Source organism: Botryllus schlosseri, chromosome 16 (assembly GCF_051294905.1).
Source record: "Botryllus schlosseri isolate E-star chromosome 16, Bs_hap1, whole genome shotgun sequence".
Classification (NCBI taxonomy): Eukaryota; Metazoa; Chordata; class Ascidiacea; order Stolidobranchia; family Styelidae; genus Botryllus; species Botryllus schlosseri.
In genome coordinates, this window is record NC_137251.1 from 15,046,520 (window position 1) to 15,064,576 (window position 18,057).

The 18,057-nt window shown below is 41.3% G+C and overlaps 1 protein-coding gene across 5 annotated transcripts in view; it reads right to left on the reverse strand.

Annotated features, from left to right (window-relative positions):
* Window positions 1-3,143: 3,143 nt before the first annotated feature.
* LOC145459122 (E3 ubiquitin-protein ligase rnf213-alpha-like) overlaps window positions 3,144-18,057 on the reverse strand; it is a 48,991-nt gene continuing 34,077 nt past the window's right edge. For all 5 annotated transcript variants that reach the window (XM_080337748.1, XM_080337745.1, XM_080337747.1 and 2 more), the window contains 15 exons: window positions 13,908-17,984; window positions 12,474-13,321; window positions 11,636-11,786; window positions 10,627-10,799; window positions 9,790-9,929; window positions 9,066-9,159; window positions 7,547-7,664; window positions 7,287-7,486; window positions 6,480-6,651; window positions 6,373-6,417; window positions 6,239-6,313; window positions 5,760-5,876; window positions 5,055-5,250; window positions 4,360-4,495; window positions 3,144-3,743 (listed from right to left, as the gene is read on the reverse strand). In XM_080337748.1, the coding sequence (XP_080193874.1) occupies window positions 3,611-3,743; window positions 4,360-4,495; window positions 5,055-5,250; window positions 5,760-5,876; window positions 6,239-6,313; window positions 6,373-6,417; window positions 6,480-6,651; window positions 7,287-7,486; window positions 7,547-7,664; window positions 9,066-9,159; window positions 9,790-9,929; window positions 10,627-10,799; window positions 11,636-11,786; window positions 12,474-13,321; window positions 13,908-17,984 (6,675 nt within the window). In that variant the 3' untranslated portion in view covers window positions 3,144-3,610. The remainder of the gene's footprint in view (window positions 3,744-4,359; window positions 4,496-5,054; window positions 5,251-5,759; window positions 5,877-6,238; window positions 6,314-6,372; window positions 6,418-6,479; window positions 6,652-7,286; window positions 7,487-7,546; window positions 7,665-9,065; window positions 9,160-9,789; window positions 9,930-10,626; window positions 10,800-11,635; window positions 11,787-12,473; window positions 13,322-13,907; window positions 17,985-18,057) is intronic.

The window sequence follows — 18,057 nt, forward strand, 5'->3', positions numbered from 1 at the left end:
GTGTTGTGTAACCTGGACCGAAACCACATTTTTTCAGCTCCTTCCCGCCCGAATAAACAATGATTTTGGGTCCAGCAGAGCTGGTGGAGTATAATGACTTCGAAAATACATGGAGCGTGATTGTACATCGTTAAGTCATGTTCATGTCACACCTCATGCCGTTGCGCAACCATGGAGCTTTGTAAACACCCCACATCTAGTGGTTTCCAACATTTTATGGTCGCGACTCCATCTCCAATTTGAAAATGTTCCGAAGCCCAGATCAAAATTTGACGAGCTTATTACTAAAGGAAGTCAGCGCGTTTGCCCAGACTTACTCACGGGCTATTTTGGAAGATGATTACGTTCAACATCTTCGCGAATGCCAGAATAACGGAAAACGACCCTCCCCCCGCTTGGAACCACTATCTTTGAATTATGCATTTAAACGGCCTTAACTATCTCTAGGAATATACCGTTCTCCTATAATTGCGATTACAATTAGTAAATGAAGGTTATTATTATTTTAATTTTATTGTAGTTTATGCGAGGGTGGAAGTCCCCATACTAAAAACCATGAATGTTATAGTAAATCGCGCGTAGTGCGAAGAAAAATATCATGTAACATAGATATTCCCGAAAATAATGTTGTTATGATGATTTACGACAAAATTATGATCCTACGTCAAGCCTTCAAAATTCCGGACATTTTGGCATATTTTAGAAATTCCTCCCGGACGCAAGTTTGAACAGTGAAATTTCGGACATGTCCGGGAAATTTCGGACATGTCCAGGAAATTAGGACTAGGGGTTCCATGAAACAGTGTCAGGGGCTCCGCGGAGGTAAAGACATACACTCAACTTGTCCATATGATTTGTGATGATACGCCAGTCTTGGCAATCATTTGTTGCAGGCCATCAGGGCCCGGTCAGTAGTTGAATTGTGACTGTCATGGCGGTAGGCCGTGTGCACTGTGCACTGTGCAGTTGTGTGGAGGGAGGTTGAGGGTCGACATCTAAATCCCGACCTTCTGGAATGTCAAATCGATCTCCTTTGTTTATAAGCTCATTATCAATAAAAGGCAATTGGTATCACGCTGTTGCGTTTCGTCCGAACAATGCGGTGACACTTTCCACGTCGAAGTCTCGCATTTGTCAACTGGTATCTAAATGGTAGCAGCAGAAGTGACACTGATTTTTAACAATATTCATTATGTTTACAATTTTAACGCTCTATTGATGCACAGTTCACTTTGGGCACAAGTAATCTATTTGATTGCGTATTTTGGTAGATTTTTGTTTTACGAAATTTGGGGTTTCATGAAGGCTCACAGATTAGTGTTCCGCAGGTTACTAAGGCCAACTGGTATAATCGATGCGATTTGAAATCCCCGTAGTTTGGCGCTCGCGAGCTAATGAATCACCATGATGATTGATATCTTATCATGAATGACATGTCAGGTTGGAGCCAAAACAGGAAGTCATAGCACTATCCCAATATTGACTCTGTTATCCAGCCAATTTCCCACTCCCCTGAAATTCATGTTACAGTTTTCACATCCCTGCAAGATCTCAATTTAGATCCTGGTGCGATATTGGATGCTGTAGCAACTGACACCGACATCTTCAGGAATATGGACTAAATAGACGCCTTTCACTCATGATCGGCTAATCAACTAGATATTGGTCGAGGGGTATTTAAACAAGAGTCTGAAGTGCTGGCTTCTAGCATCCGAGATCACAATTTTGGAATCAGACAATGATTTGTTATCGATTGCATTTATTTATGACATCGGCGAAAAGGGTCTTCAATTGTACATCATCACATTCTCAGTATCAGCGATCCGAGAATAAAGCGAATTTCTCATGTATTTCCAATCGGATCACAATCAGTAGGTAGCTTCATCACGAGTAAATCAAATATTGCTTATTTCCAGAATATGCCATTAGGTATGACTTGATGATTTGAACAGCGATGTAAGGATAACGGTCAAAACAAAGTATGGAAAATTATACAAAAACTTATAACATTGGTTAGTAGAAGTGGTCACACAGCTATGAATTGAATAGGTAATTGAAATTGGAATCTCCGTAAACAAGGCACACAGTTAACAAAATAATGCAGTCTAGGAAGGAGGAATATATACAGGTGAATTCACAGGGCACGGAAGAGAAAAATGATTACGAGTCAATTTCAAGTCATCAAGCAAACGGTGTCGATTAAATCTCTGTATCTTTTGTATGTTAGGATTATTCGCGATACGCATGTGTCACTTGTGAGAGAAACCAGTCATTCACTGATTGTACCTTTCAGTGGCCCCCCTTGCTACATCACAAATAAATTGACCGAAAACGAACTGATGACAGCTTACGTTTATGTGAAATCAGAAGTATAATCTAATAGCAAACGTATCTCTGTTTCTTAGACGGCTTACATCGCGCAGTGCCCACCTTAGCCGACCTCCTTGTATGAATTGAATGGAACGAACGTAGTTTATGCGTTTATATTCTCACGGATGTGTAGATGGGTAGTGTATTATACCAAATCAATAATGTTTCAACTTCTCGACGCTTCGTATTCGATCATCTAGTTTGCTTCAAGTATTTTATTAGCTGCTCTACGTCTGCGTGCGAGCGATACAACGCCCTTTGGCATGTATATTAGACGTTATACTCGTTATTAATGCAAGATATATGACCAATACATCTGTCTTTCACAAATCTAGCAAAATGTAATGACTTTGAATCATCACTCATACTTCGAAAAACCAATTTGACTTGACTCCAGTCACCTCCAAAAAACGAGTGACTTGACTTGACTCGAGTCACCTTCGAAAATCGGTTGACTTGACTTGACTCGAGTCAAAATGTGCAATGACTCGTGACTCGAAGGTAGTGACTTGATCCCAACACTGTTTCCCACTCCCCTGAAATTCCTGTTACAGTTTTCACATCCCTGCAAGATCTCAATTTAGATGCTGCTGCGATATTGGATGCTGTAGCAACTGACACCGACTCCTGACATCTTCAGGAATATGGACTAAATAGACGCCTTTCACTCAAGATCGGCTAACCAACTAGATATTGGTCGAGGGGTATTTGAACAAGAGTCTGAAGTGCTGGCTTCTAGCATCCGAGATCACAATATTGGAATCAGACAATGATTTGCTATCGATTGCATTTATTCATGACATCGGCGAAAAGGGTCTTCAATTGTACATCATCACATTCTCAGTATCAGCGATCCGAGAATAAAGCGAATTTCCCATGTATTTCCACTCGGATCACAATCAGTAGGTAGCTTCATCACGAGTAAATCAAATATTGCTTATTTGCAGAATATGCCATTAGGTATGACTTGATAATATGAACATTGAACAGCGATGTAAGGAGAACGGTCAAAACAAAGGATGGAACATGATACAAAAACTCATAACATTGGTTAGTAGAAGTGGTCACACAGCTATGAATTGAATAGGTAATTGAAATTGGAATCTCCGTAAACCAGGCACAGTTAACAAAATATTGCAGTCTAGGATGGAGGAATATATACAGGTGAATTCACATGGCACGGAAGAGAAAAATGATTAGGTGGACAACGGTATTCGCAATGGTAGCCAATTTGATTAGATTATTCGGTGTTGCACTCGAACAGGACGGTCTCTTTGAACAAGTGACGGAGATGCTTGTTGCACAATTCTTTAGGCAACTTCTCATACCAGGAGTCATCCTCATCCAGCGCAGGAAATACAGCTTCGACCAAACTAAAAAGCAACGAAGTATTGTCTAAACCAGCCATAACTGATGAATTCAACGACTTGGATTCAAGTCGGGCTGTTTAACCTGGCTAGACCTCTAAGGAATAAAATGGTTGTTATAAAGCTAATAGGTTTGAAGGGCAATTATTCATGATGACAAAGTTCAACGGCGCCATTAGTTAGATAAATATTACAGGCCTTTAATGTTTAATATCATAGGAAAGTAGCTTCAAGTAAGGCTTATGCATTTTTCGGATTGATGCATTCAATTGTTTTATGGAGTTTCAACTCCACAGCAGGCCCACTCATACCACAAATCCTTCTAATCTCTGGTGTTACCAATCTAATTTCAGCCATGCATGAATTATCCACTTGATGTAATGCCTTTTTCTGATACTGAGGCTATAAATTTGTCAATATAAATCATTCGAGCGTGTTAACTGAAAGGATTGCATGATATTTCCTGCTAACCTGATAAATCAATACTGGTCGCAAGTGTTGCTTGATCCTTGCCAAGCAACAATAATTTTGCTCAATAGTTTCGCTGCAATGTCATGTCACAGGGACTCATGTCGAAGAGGTCAAAGACCTCAGCACGCACTCATATGAACAAAGAATTTACCTCCAATCGGCGACATTCATACCAGTTCCTGTAATCACCATTTCGTTGATGGTTTGTTGCAGTTTGGGAATGTCGACGGTTTCGAGAGACTGTCTGGTTTTCCCTAGAAGACTTCCCGTGATGTCTTCTTGAGACACTGAATTGGAAACGTTCGTTGAGCGACTTGGCACAGAGAGATCGAGAGATTTACTATCGCCCGACTAATATCTGCCTCTGTAAAAACATCAGTGTCAGCCAATTTCCCTAAATGTCTATCGTCCAATGATGTCATCGCTATAACAATTGTCCAAAATGTGAGGGGTACTGTTGGATTGATTTACGAGGACTGCAGGAGTGAAATTCTCTGTGAAAATGCTGAAAATGTGTGTTTCCTGAACTACAAGTCTATCTTTTACGCTACCAACTAGTTTCTTACCAACCTAAGCTAAGTTTATATGGTTATATACTTTAATTTACTGGCAATGATTTTTAAATGAAAAACGTCACATTTTGATATCAACATTATCAAGATCTAGATATCATATACTAGCAAACAGAAGAAGCATCATGACAAGTCAAGAGCCGACTGTCTGCTAAAGTACCTTTGAGAGCAAGTTCCAGTTTGAATAAATCTTCGAATGCATACAATTGCTTGACCTTCTTCAGTAGCCCTATTACGTATTTCCCGTGAACACAAGCCCGAATTTACAACTTACCAGATGACAATGCTTCTTTGTACGGATCGTGGCCTTGCTTGACAAATATAAGAGCTTTGTGCCATGTCAATCTCTTATAAAGTGAGAGAACGTGGGACACTTGGACATCCCTCGGAATGATGGCGGATCGCGACTGAGGCAGCTTCAAGTCTTTCTCCAAAAATTCGTGCAGAGATTTCTCAGGATTTAGTTTGACCTGGGGGAGAGAGCGAGGTATGCGATAAGGTACCCAGTAAGGTAGATAGAAGAGTCTGTAATTACAGGTAATCAGCACCTGACACAGGTAGTAAACCCTGGTAAGTTGGTAGTAGTTAGTGACCCTAAATTGGCACTGTCTTGAATATGATTCGTGTAATGTGTATTTTGTGAATTATATCATCAATAAATGAATTCTTCATTGTCAATCGGTGCTACTCACGTATGGGTTACCACAGCTTATATATCAGTGATCTGTACGATAGTTTGGCTCAAATTATAAACCCCAGATGCCCTGCCTGCCAAAGCAGACTCATTTTCCTGCGCTAGAGCATTGGAATGTATTCTTCTCGTCATTAGCTAGGTTTGGAGGAGAGGTTTACAGATGTGATTTGAGCATGAGTCTGCAGAGTGATTACTCTTTTAAAATTAATAGTCAATTTTGCAATATTCTGTATGACCATATATGATATTACAAACCTAAATACAAGGCAGAGGAAGTATATTTACCCTCGTGAGATATTTTATGGCAACAGTCAGGGTCCGAACTCTTTCACAAAGATCAGAGGAATGCGATCCGGCAACGGTGGTATCGATATCTTGACAGAGTTTTACCGTGAGCGGTTCCTGTCATAAAATAACAAAATAGCTCAGGGCACCACAAAAACCAAGCAATTTTAGACATGGATAGCGTATAGTAGACGTATATCTTATAAAAACGTACACAACAACTGAATAGTATATTCATATTGAAATGAACCCGAATATTTTCAGGTGACACTCGTCAGGGGTAATCGTCAGCAACTAGTAGAGAGTGGGGAAGAACATTGTATATCAACAGTTTTATCACAAAATATGACGTCACCAGCATGAAATTTCGAATAAGAGAGCATTCAATGTACTATAATTAGATGGTACATGAACTCCTTTTGTTGACACAGCCTTGGCTGGTGTATTTTGATACACAAGCTAAAATCACATAGACCTACTTGCTCCGCCGATTCCAATTTATTCCAGTCAACTCCGATACCGACGTCTTGGAGATATTCCATGCACGGCAAACTCTAAACGTGATCGCTCATCATTAACAAATTCAATGACAAAACTTCAAAAATATACCCACATTTTTCTTGATCATCTTTTTGCAAAACACATATCTCTCCCTGACCTGCGGAAAATATAACATTTGAATGTAATATCATTGCTCATGAAATTTCATGGATAACGTACCTGTTTCTCGAGAGCATCAAAATTGTAGGTAATTCTGTGACGCCTGCCATGTTCCGCGTCAGTAGTGATCGAATAGCTTGTGTGCAGTTCGACTAACTCGGCCAAGTCTTTATCTTTGTTGAGACGTATAAAGTCACTTTCGGTTAGCTGATGGGCGTCGAGCTCTTGCAGACTGCAGAAAAGGGGTAATTTGGTGGTTATTATCAAGGAGATATAACTGCAATGGCATGTATAATAAAACCGTCACAACAAAACGAGGTTGGCCTGACACGTCAAATTCTTTGAGCCTTGACAAATGAACATCGATGAGATTTTTGCAATATCAACGTTGATAATATTTCAAAACATAAAAATGTGAAGAATGATCAAGAGTGAAAAAATGACAACAAACACGTCACAAAGGTAATACGAACACAGCTAGCATCCGCATAGAGACAAAACGTAGGATTTAAAACGAGTCAGTTCACTGAAGATTGAAGGTCACAAGCTTAATTTCGACCATTCTTAGTGTTAGTTCTGTAACATGTTACTGTAGAAAAGAAAAAGAAAAACAAATTACAATCAGTCATCGACTCATAAATCAGCAGAGAGCATGTAATTGGGATTATTTCAATCCCATAGTGACAATCTCCGACCGTGTCTAGCAATAAGTATATGAAATCCCTTTCCAACTATTTGAATCCAAGGATCTACCGAATTCAAATCATACATTCCCAAGCCGGCTCGACTTGAAATAAACGTAAAAAACATCATGCGATAAACCGGGTCAATTTAGGTATGACCTAAAAATTTGATGAAAAATCCTACTTTTGCAGAGGCTTCATCACTTTGACACATTCAGAAAGGAAACGATTGTGGGTGTCCACCAAGAATTTGGTGAGCTGTTTCGCGCACTGCCCTCTTCCTCTGATACTTGGCAGCGCCATGCACAGAGGGCTGTCCAACGTGATCGGTGCCAGGAATTTCAGCAAGAAATTCGGAGTGATCGGTTTCAGTTTTGGAAAGAGCTGAAAATATATTGCATTTTGAAAAATGCTGTCGCAAATGTGTGCGACTACTGGCTTTACTTCATTCCAGGCCTTGACGTAATATTTTATGAGTGCCTCATCAGAAACGTTCTCTCGTTCGATATGATTGCGCAAAGTCATTTTGTCAGCGTCGTCAAGATCCAGCTTGTACTGGTATCTGCAATATGAGCTTTTCATAATGATACGACATAATTTGTTTTGGATATCGATATGGACGTGCCTTCTGTCTAGGAATAATGAACTTTATTTTCAGTATTCCACTTCACTTTTTATGCAGTAACATACTAACATTGAACGCTAATACTAGAATAAAGGAAAGGACGTCGTTTATTTTTTTCTTTGATGTTTTTGCGCCATATACGCCGACTCATGATACACATACACACGTTCTGTATATGCATACCATGGAGTGCATGATGTGCATATACCGCTGGACAAGGAAGTGCAGATATAGCCTTTATGGCTTTCTAAGTCATGCACCACCCCTCCATGCTATCCCAGTAATGCACGAGCGCCAAGCAGGGAAGCCATGGATACCAGTGTTACTAATCAGGTCTTTGGTCTGACCCGGCCGGGGATCGAACCCACGCCCTACCGATCGAGAAGCCGGACGCTTCACCATTACGCTATCTTGTCCATTACGCTATCTTGAATATTGCTAGTGAAGCACTGAGAAGAGTGGAGATGTTTTTGCAGCAGATACAACAACTTATGATATACATACACACGATCTGTACATATCTGTGCACCAATTAGAGCATGATGTGCATATGTCGCTGGACAAGGAAGGTGCAGATATAGCTTTGTAAGGTTTTCTAAGTCTTGCATCACCCATCCATGCTATCCCGGTAATGCTGAGCGCTAAGCGTGGAAGTCGTGAATACCAGTGTTACGAATCAGGTCTTTGGTCTGACCCAGTCGGGGATTGAACCCACAGCCTACCGATCAAGAGGCCCTACGCTTCACCATTATGCTATCTTGTCGGAGACTCGAGTAACTAGTAAATTTTCAGCTTTTCCAAACTGGATTAGCATTAGAATTATAGCTACACAGGTTTTTCCAAATTATAACTGAATTATAATTACTGAATTCCCAAAAACTTGGAAACTGAATCAAGTTCAGTTCATACCAAATCAGAGTTCCTTGTTATAAGCATGAGAACGGAAAATGTCTGTACAGCAAGGTTGGTTCTTTTCACACTATACTTTTCTCCCGTAGTATTTACAGGAAATCCAGATATTAGACCAGGATTACAAATAGAGCATTGAACCATTTCACAAATCAGATTGCAATTAGAATTAGAGCAAAGAAATATTTAAGAAATAGGATTAGAATAAGATTGCAGAAATTTCAATTTAATTAATCTACTTGGACAACTAGAATTACCAAGCCTGGATGAGTGAGAGTAGTTAGAACAAAGCCTCTAACCATTTACAAGTGCACAATATGCTTTTGACTACAGATTTCCTTTGACTTGGAGATCTCAGCACTTGTTTTCCTAAGCAGGACCGATTAAAAAAGATTTTGATTCTAAACACTCCAATCTCTACCGACGTACCTTTCAACCAAGTTCTGTTGGATCTCAAGTATTGCCGGCAAGTGCTTCAAGCATTCCAGATTTGAAGATTTCAGGATCTCACGGAGAACTTCGCCTTGGAAATTAAACTCTACGATTAACGGATGCTCGATAAATTAATCGTGATACAAAAAATTACATAACACATAAAATTGTAATGTTGGCTAAAAACCGATTCACGGTCAATTCTATGAATCAATTCCTACCTGTACTATAGAAATTACTAGTTAGAAAATTGCAAAAATCCATAATTAACAGAAATTCCCACTGTAATTGCATCCCAATAACTTCACTTCTATAGGTTGAAATCCAGCCAAATTTGTTCTACATCGTTTTTTTAGGCAACTTAACAATTTCACGGTGCTGCAAGTGAAATTTGAAAAAAAAATCTGATGGCTTCGCTTCTACAGGTTGCAATTAAGCCAAATTTGGTGATCAGCGTTTTTTTAGCCAGCCTAACAATTTCATCAACTAGCCGCTAAATTTTGAAGTAAAAGAGTAATTTTTGAACAACCCTGAAATACATATAGCAAATTGCTACTTTCGGCAAAACATTCTCCCCCAAAAAAAGAAATGAAAGGAAATAAAAATGACAATTCACCCAATGTGGTAACGATGCAAATAGGATAATGATAAGGTGGACCACCACACATCACATTTTCGGCGTTATACAATTTTTCATGAAAATTGGAAGTAAAATTTGTACCGGATTCTTTGCTGGCAGAGTCTTGGAGTGCTTGAGCCAGGCGACGAACGCTTCTACCCTCGACGATCGTCCACAGCATAGGACTTTCCCATGAAGGTGCCGTTTCCGAATCATCAGCAGGTCTCATATCTCGCATCAATCTGCATTGCACGTGTGAAGATTAAGGCTCAGGTAGAAAATTATCACTCGGGTACTTGATTATCTCAGCCCTAGTGAAGATATACGACGATCGACAGATCTCACATGCGCAAGGAGCTTAATAACGATGCATTTTGAATGAGAACTCGCTTCCTATCCGGCTGGCACCAGCGGGTTTTTTCGAAAAATATTGCTGCACTTTTCGAAACCGTAAAACACAACCTCATAATCTAAGTCTGACCCCTCTCAGACTGCGTATTCTTGGTGAAACGCTCTACCTACCATGTATTGATAGTATCAATCGAATTAGTTGAGAGAAACGGTCACTCATGGCTTGTTCGAAAGAAGCCATCTCTGTCGCAGTGAATAGCACGTAATTATTCGCACTAAGCATACGTTGTGGACTCTTTAAGAAAGTAACCTAAGAAGGTACAGGAAGGTACATTTTTACAACAAGGTTATCTCATCTTCTTGATTATATACACGATCCGTTGCCCTGCTCTTGTCTAGCTTCGTGGCGTAGTTGGTTAGGTGTTGAAATTCTGAATCCAACGATATATTACTTGATGGTTTCACATCCCATTATGGCCGTGTTTTACAGTTTTGAAAAGTGAAGCAAATTTTACCGAAAAACCTGCCGGTGCCAGCCGGTTAATGCCATAATATGGGATTTTGAATGAGATTAATATATAAATATACCTCGTCACAGGAGCATTTTTTACGCGATCCGCGTCTCTTTCGGCCTCGTGTGCTATCGCCAGTTCCTCCTCGATGTTTGAAAAAACGGGACGGAGATATTCGCAGAGAAATCTCGATTCCCAAGTTTTTCGGTTTTCCATCGTCGACCAATTTTCCATGGGTCGCCCACGCACCTAGCAGATACAGGCGATGACTTGGACTTCATGGTTTTGGGGGGTTTGCATCAGATATCGATTTACATATATTTTGAAGCGGAATTTGGACTTTGGGAGGAACTTTTTGATAATTTTCTGTTTTCGTGCACCTTTGGAATAGATTTCAGTCATTGCAAGATTTGGACTTGAATTTGGACATAGGACTGAATCTCGATTTGTATTTTCTGTAAAATTCTGTTTTTGATAACCTGTATAGTACAATAGCTGTTACGGTGCTTATGGCGTTAGCGCTTACGCATCATTGGTTTCATTTGTTCTGTTTGTTTGATTGTTATGGTGTCCAATTGCCAATCATAGCGTGAACAGCTGTGTCTTTTTCACTGCATAGGTGATTGCTTATTTAGCTCATTTTTGTTCATGTAATACGTTGCAATACGGCTGATGGGAGGAGATAAGCATAGCTGTAAATCTTAGTGTATGGGCCAACCTACCATCCGTACCTGCTATTCGTCTGTGCCTACAATTTCTACAACTAGTACGTAACCAGCCCTTCGTTCCTGTACCTACATTTCTATTGAAAGACTGCATTCGATTTATAAAGGTGATTGATTTCATCCCAATTTGGACAGGGTTCTGTGCCTTTAGTCGCCAAATGATTATTTTGTGTGCCGTGCAGAAATGTGATACTAATTACTACATGTCTCTGTCTTCATAGGAAAACCAGAGAACAGCGTACAGTATGTAAACCGATGATCAAATAGCAACAACCAACAGTTTATAAGTACTGTAAAACAGCGATTGATATTAGAGTGATTTGGAATGACACCCTGCCAAACTATTGTAAATTCTCATACCAGGTCAGGCATTCGCAACATGACGCGAATCAAAAGAAGGGCAGCTTCATCAACGTTTCTTGCAAGGCCTCGCGCAAGTTCCTGAATGTTTTGATCTAGTTGTCTCACTAGAAACGCATGGAGTTCTGCGATGTCCGTGAATCCAAGATATCTGCAGAGAATATTCGAATGATCATGGTTAATGCAAAATCTGCAAGTCAGGGTATCATTTTAGGCCAGAACTCATCAGCAGGGGTCAAGATGGGCAAAGCAAAAAAGCATCAATAACTAAATTACAACATAAAATATCACTTTTCGATGCTATAGCGGTGCATCAAAATAAGCATGGCGTGCACCAGTACGAAAAGATATACAAGTGCACATTGCTAAATTGCCACACTAAACCAGGGGTTCTTAAACTGATGTTTGTCCGAGTATCCTGGATCTACGGTCAATCCGTGAATCGATATAGTCAGCGGTTAGCAAGTAGATGATCCTGTCACCAAAAATTAGGATTTCCGGCAGTATTCAACAGACATTGGAAGCCACGAATAACAGCTCTCATATGTGTATTTAGCACAATGACTATTTCCGTATTGTCAGTGACATGATGATGCTCTCCCAGGGTGGGTATTTTCATATTATATTTAAAATTGAAGCCACTCATGGTAAGGTAGGCAACGCTTTGAGCCAAAAGTGTCAGCAACCCCTTTTAATTGCTATAAGTAGCATTGTGAGCTCTCCAACATCTCTGTCAAATATATACATATTTAAATTCATACGTTCATGGTGCTGAGATTGTTACAACTTTAGGGGTTCACTAAAGCCAAAAAGATCGAAGAACACTGCTTCATCTTACCCTGTCAAATCCCCAGTGCCAACCACCGAAGAAACCAGCATCGTTGTATGCAATATGAATTGCGTTGCCGCATTTCCCTGGACTGTCATCCGCTCTGGCCCAGTAGAATAACCTCCATTCGCATTTGACATTCTATAACCAGCCTGAGTGTTTTCGTTCATGGAGATCTTCTCATTACCCGTGGCCGAACGATGTTGCCTTCCCCCGATGGTTTCCCCACAGTCTGGACAATTTGCTTCCATTACGGCTTGGGTGCAATCATCGATTGTATACACATGACCTTTCGGACAAGTGTACATCGCGTTCTTTATCAAGCCTCCGTAATTTGACGTTCTCAATTCAACGGGGAAGGAGAAATAATGATGCTCTGGCATTGTCGGAAGATATCTGTCTTGCATTGCGGCAGGGTTGTGCAGAATTTCATTAAAGCCTCGAATTGGAACATTTCTAGCATCAGTCAAGCAAGAGACAATTATCATGCAAGTTTGGTACAACATTTTGGCTCGATGATTTAAGCGACAATTTGCAAAAATTGCTCTTCTCAATCTCTGCTCTTCGATAGTGCAAAATCGGAAAAAGTCTGCGAAATCCCAACATTTGTGTCGAAGCACACCAGACGCAGCAGAGCGGACTTCGCTTTCTTTCTCGTTCATCCATGAAATGACCGCCAGAACGTGAGGTAATCGATTACCGTGATGATCAAGATAACCAGCAATCGCTGCTTCTACGTCTTCAGGATCATTCTGGAGAAGGTATGATTTCATTTCTGTGTACTGGGCACCAAGGAGGACCCAGAAATCGGCAGAACGATCCCTGATGGCTTGCGCAAGGTTTTGAGGAACAAGAATCTGAGAAAGGAACGTAAAATTGAGTAACTTGCATACTATATATCTACGCGTCAAGAATTATTTAGAATAAACGACATTTCCAATTAAATAAACCGCGGGCACAATATTGAAGTCCAACTAATAGCTGTCTTTGTAGAAATATCTGTATCGCCAAACATTAGTTGATATCAATCGGTTTCAGTATTGGTGGATTGATTTATATGCACCATGGCAGTTCACATCTTATATGAAAATGCTGAAAATTGCGTCTCCTAAACTACAATTATCGCTGTTGGATTTAACGTACTAGTTTCCTAGTCAGCTGTGGCTTAATGGTGAATAAATGAAACCAATACTGATGTATTTTTAAATTATGGCAACTAATCAAAGTTCTAGTTGAATTATGTGACATTCTAATTTTGACAGATGATTTCAATATCTGTCACACTCACTAATACTTCTGAAATCAAAGTTTTCACGGTATGCAACTTCTGCGCCAAGTGGCAACAATCTGTTTTATTTACACAAAAATGAGCCCACCGTGTTTAATCCCGACGCGTGTCATTAAAACGATCGGTTTACTGTTATCAATCACGTCAACGCATACCTTATAATCATCATGTTGCAGAAGCTGTTTGATCCATTGCAATCCAATATTTTTCGCTCCGTATTTCAGCAGGTATTCTTGGACTACCTCAGGGGCATTTTCCAAGTAGTTCAAACAGTCTTTAATAAATGGAGAGATATCCGGTTGAATCTCGGAGGCTTGGACTGTTTTGTCTGCGAGGTTTTTGATCAACTCTGCAAAACGACGCAATGCGCACCGTACCATCGACACTTCCTGAATGATTTTTAAAGTTACACCCTCATCGTTGTTTTCCAAATATCTTTGAGAAATTCGTAATTGCTTGTGGTAGAATCCGATGGCTTGCTCGTCGCTCAATGTTTCGATCTTCCTCAAAGTGTTCTGTGCGAATGAATTGATTGCAACAGCGACCAACGAATCAAACGCCGCTCCCTTGACGTTTTGCAGATAGTGATTTATCTGGAAAGTTACAAATTCTTTGTTGTAATCCAGCAATAATTTCAAAATGCAGCTCCTGAAATTGATATTCATATCAAAACCAACCGGGTCCAGTTCAGGGCGGTCTGCACTGTCTTGTACGATCAGGTCTTTTATGATTTGCTTCAATTGCAATTCCATTTGTGACATTACCGTGTTTTGGGGATCAAGACAAAATCTCCTCAGAAATTCCAGAAAGAAACCGTTGCAATTTCGCTTCATTTGAAACAAAATGCTTTGCTCGTATTCGTTCAGCTGCTTCGGCATTGCTACAAAATCCTGTCCCACTTCCGCATTGCAAATCTGACATTTCCCGGTATCGTTGTCACGAGCCATAAGTGACTGCCGAATGCAGTTTTCACACCCGAAATGTTGGCACGGCAAAAACGTCGGAACTTTCACAATTTTTTCACATATTTTGCAGACGGATTTCCTCCATCCTGTCAGCAAATGTAGCTCGATATCGAGGGAGCACCTTTTCAGAACGTTCACCACAATGCGTAAAAATCGCATGCTGCGCGGGTCGCATTTCTCGGAGCCTTTCCAAAATAGTTGAGCTTGGTGAGAGATGGTTTTGACGAAGTTTTTGAACATCTCGTCATCGACGTGAGCTGGAGGCAACAATTGCATGAGCAACGTATCCAAGAGACACAGCGGGATCCAGTCTTTATCGATGTCTTTGAGAAAAACACAACTTTCCTCATCGTGCGTTACCATGTCGTAAAGCACTCTTGCTTCTCTTGCTAAATCAATCCATTCCACACATACGCTTGGATCAATAATATTATTCGCTTTTTGTTTAAGCAAGGCAACGACGTCTTTAAACGCGAGAATGTGAATTTGGAAGATATTATTCTCCGATTGTTTTTTCATCCATTGCCGACTGTTTTGTAGCACTTGCGGGCACCGACGCAGTACCTCGGCCAAAATCTCCAGTTTTTGAGAGAAACCTTTGAAGGTGACGTACATCACCGGGATTTCGTCCCCTTCTTTGAAATCGTTGCTCTGACGGCGTTCGCGGAATGTTACCAACGAGAATTCGAAAACCACTTCCGAAACAAGCTGTAGTTCGTCGAGAGAATCCGTACCGCATTTGTACAAGTCGCTGACGAGATCGGACACGAATCCTTTCATCACAGTGACTTTTTCCAACACCAAAGACTGCGTAACGATATGACGCATGTTGAACTCGCGAAATGATTCTGCGATACTGTCTTGCGTAATGTCCGATCTCAGATTCGTCAATATTTCCCACTGCGACTCCAGAAAGTCGATTACGACAAAACTGAACGGCAAACTGCACCCAATCAGGGAATTCCGACCTCTTTTCACAATGTATTGTGATTTTCCCATCCCATCAACCCATGGTACTTGCAATCCTGCAAACATTCCAATCCACAGTTCCATTTTCCAAGGAGTGACACTCGGTTGCGATATAATATCAAGATTATTGTTACGATCGATGATAGATACAATGTAAGCGAGAATTCTTGATACGTTACTCTTTAATCCGAGCCACAAAGCTTTCCTGAATGTACCGGCATCTTGTAAGACTTCTGCGTTTTCCGCTCGCCTCACAATCCAAGACATTCCCTCGCCGAAACGGTCGCCAGCGGCGACAAAAGCTTCAGTTACCTTGGTCATGATGATTTTACGAAAATGCCTGCCAAGGTCAGTTTCCTCACGGCACAGATTTATCAGGATTTCGAGTCTTTGAAGATTACGCTGTTCGCAGAATGGATCGCGAATTATCGCCACACATTCAGGAATGCTTTCCACCAGCAAACTCTCGATTTGAATCAAAGATTCTGATCCGGACTTGTTATCCAAGTTTAACAGCGCGCTTTCAAACACGTCGCGCAGAGATTTCTGCAAAAATCGACCGGCTGGAGATATGCGTTCGTCTGAATGTCGCAGTTCGTCCACGTGAATGATCGAGGACTCACGAGTGTGCTGTAGAACCAACGTGTTGACGTTCTCCTTCACTAAGCCTCGTCGTTCAGTCGACAGCAAAACACACACGGTCACGTTATTACCGTTGTTCCGAGAGCGCTCTCGAAAATCGCGTATCCTGTTCATCAAGCAGTATCTCGCGCATGAGATCAATGACCCGTGCAGTTGTGCTTGTGCGCACTGCACCAGCAGTATCAACGGGGTCTCCGTGTTTTTGTTACACTTTTCAAAAAATCGGTCCAAACGGTTCACGTATTCCTGCTGGGTGTGGAATTGTTCGAGAGGAACCAAAGTCATGCTTCTTTTTGGCAGCTCTAAAACTAGCTCCAACACCTCCTTGTCTTTCTCCCACAGAGCGCCGGAAAACGAAGTAATCTCCAGCACGGACAATCTGTCGTTTTGCGATAACGTATCTCTCAGCACGTCGGCGAGACTTTCGTGTTTCTGCTTCTCAAAGTAAACATCCCAAATCCAATCGATTTCGGCCTCACTGAGAGGCGAGCCACGGAGACGGAAAATGGCGTCCATCGTACAGCTTTGCAGCAGTATTTCTTTGAACGACTCAGACTTGTCGCATTGCGACGTAAATACAACAGAACCTGGCGTGTCGTCGTGATACCCGATAAATACATGCTGGCGGGTGAAAGGGCTTTGACGCGGACCGAAGTTTCTTGCCCATTCTTGTAGTTCGAACGAGCAAGCCTTTTCACGTTCACAGAGCAGGCTTTCGGAGGAAAAATGATGCTTTTCAAGCCGATTGATCAAAGGAATCGGATATTCCCGAAACACGACCTCCTTTTTCTCAATAATTATCAACCGAAAATCGTTGGAAATGCGGCATTTCACCCGATGACCGCCAAGACCCAAGTCGACAAAGTTCTGCTTTCCCATCGTCACAAAATGCTGATTCAGAGCGTCGTACAGCGACTCGTGAATGTTGGCCATGTTCAAAAGCACGACGGTTTTCCCCGTCTCCATGCACGCCTTGATTTTGTTGATGTTCCTACAGATTTCCGTGTAGCTGTGATCGCCGGGAAAACCGGATCCAAACACCACCTGCAATCCGTTGGAGTATTCTTTCACGCAACTCTCCAACAGGCTGACAACGGAAAATTGGTTTGCTAGCAGTAGCAGGAATCGACTTTTTGATTCACTTAAATTGTCGCGGATCACTGTTTGAATCGGGACCGTCTCATTCGTGACACTTACATTTTCAGAATGGAAACATTTTCGCACCCGTTGTAGGAAGGTTTGTATCACCTGTTCCTTGCTGCCGCCAAAATTTCTCGATACAGCATACAGAACTTCGTTGAAGGATACTTCGTCTGCTTGGCACCGTGTGCATATCATTTTCATTAAACTGTAATAATCTCTCAAACCGAAATACTCAACAGTTTGATCCTTGTACACGTCGACGTAAGTCTTTGTGAGCTCTCCGAAAAGCCGCTCGTTGTTGTTCCACAGAGACTTGTTATCCTGAAATATCTCTTTCCCGGTTCCTCTCAAGTCCGATTCTTCGGGCTTGTTGCGCGTCAGGAAGATGCCCCGGTTCATTTTCGCCGGATCGAGGGCCCAGTTTGAAATGCCGATGAAGCCGACCCGGTCCGAGTCAGCCTGGTTCACGGTCGATAGATCGGCGCTGCGTCGTTCCAAAAGTGGATGAAGAATCTACGAAAGAGAGTACGTAAGTGCGATTATTCAATAAAAAACAATGTGACGAAAGTAGCGTGATTGTTCAAGG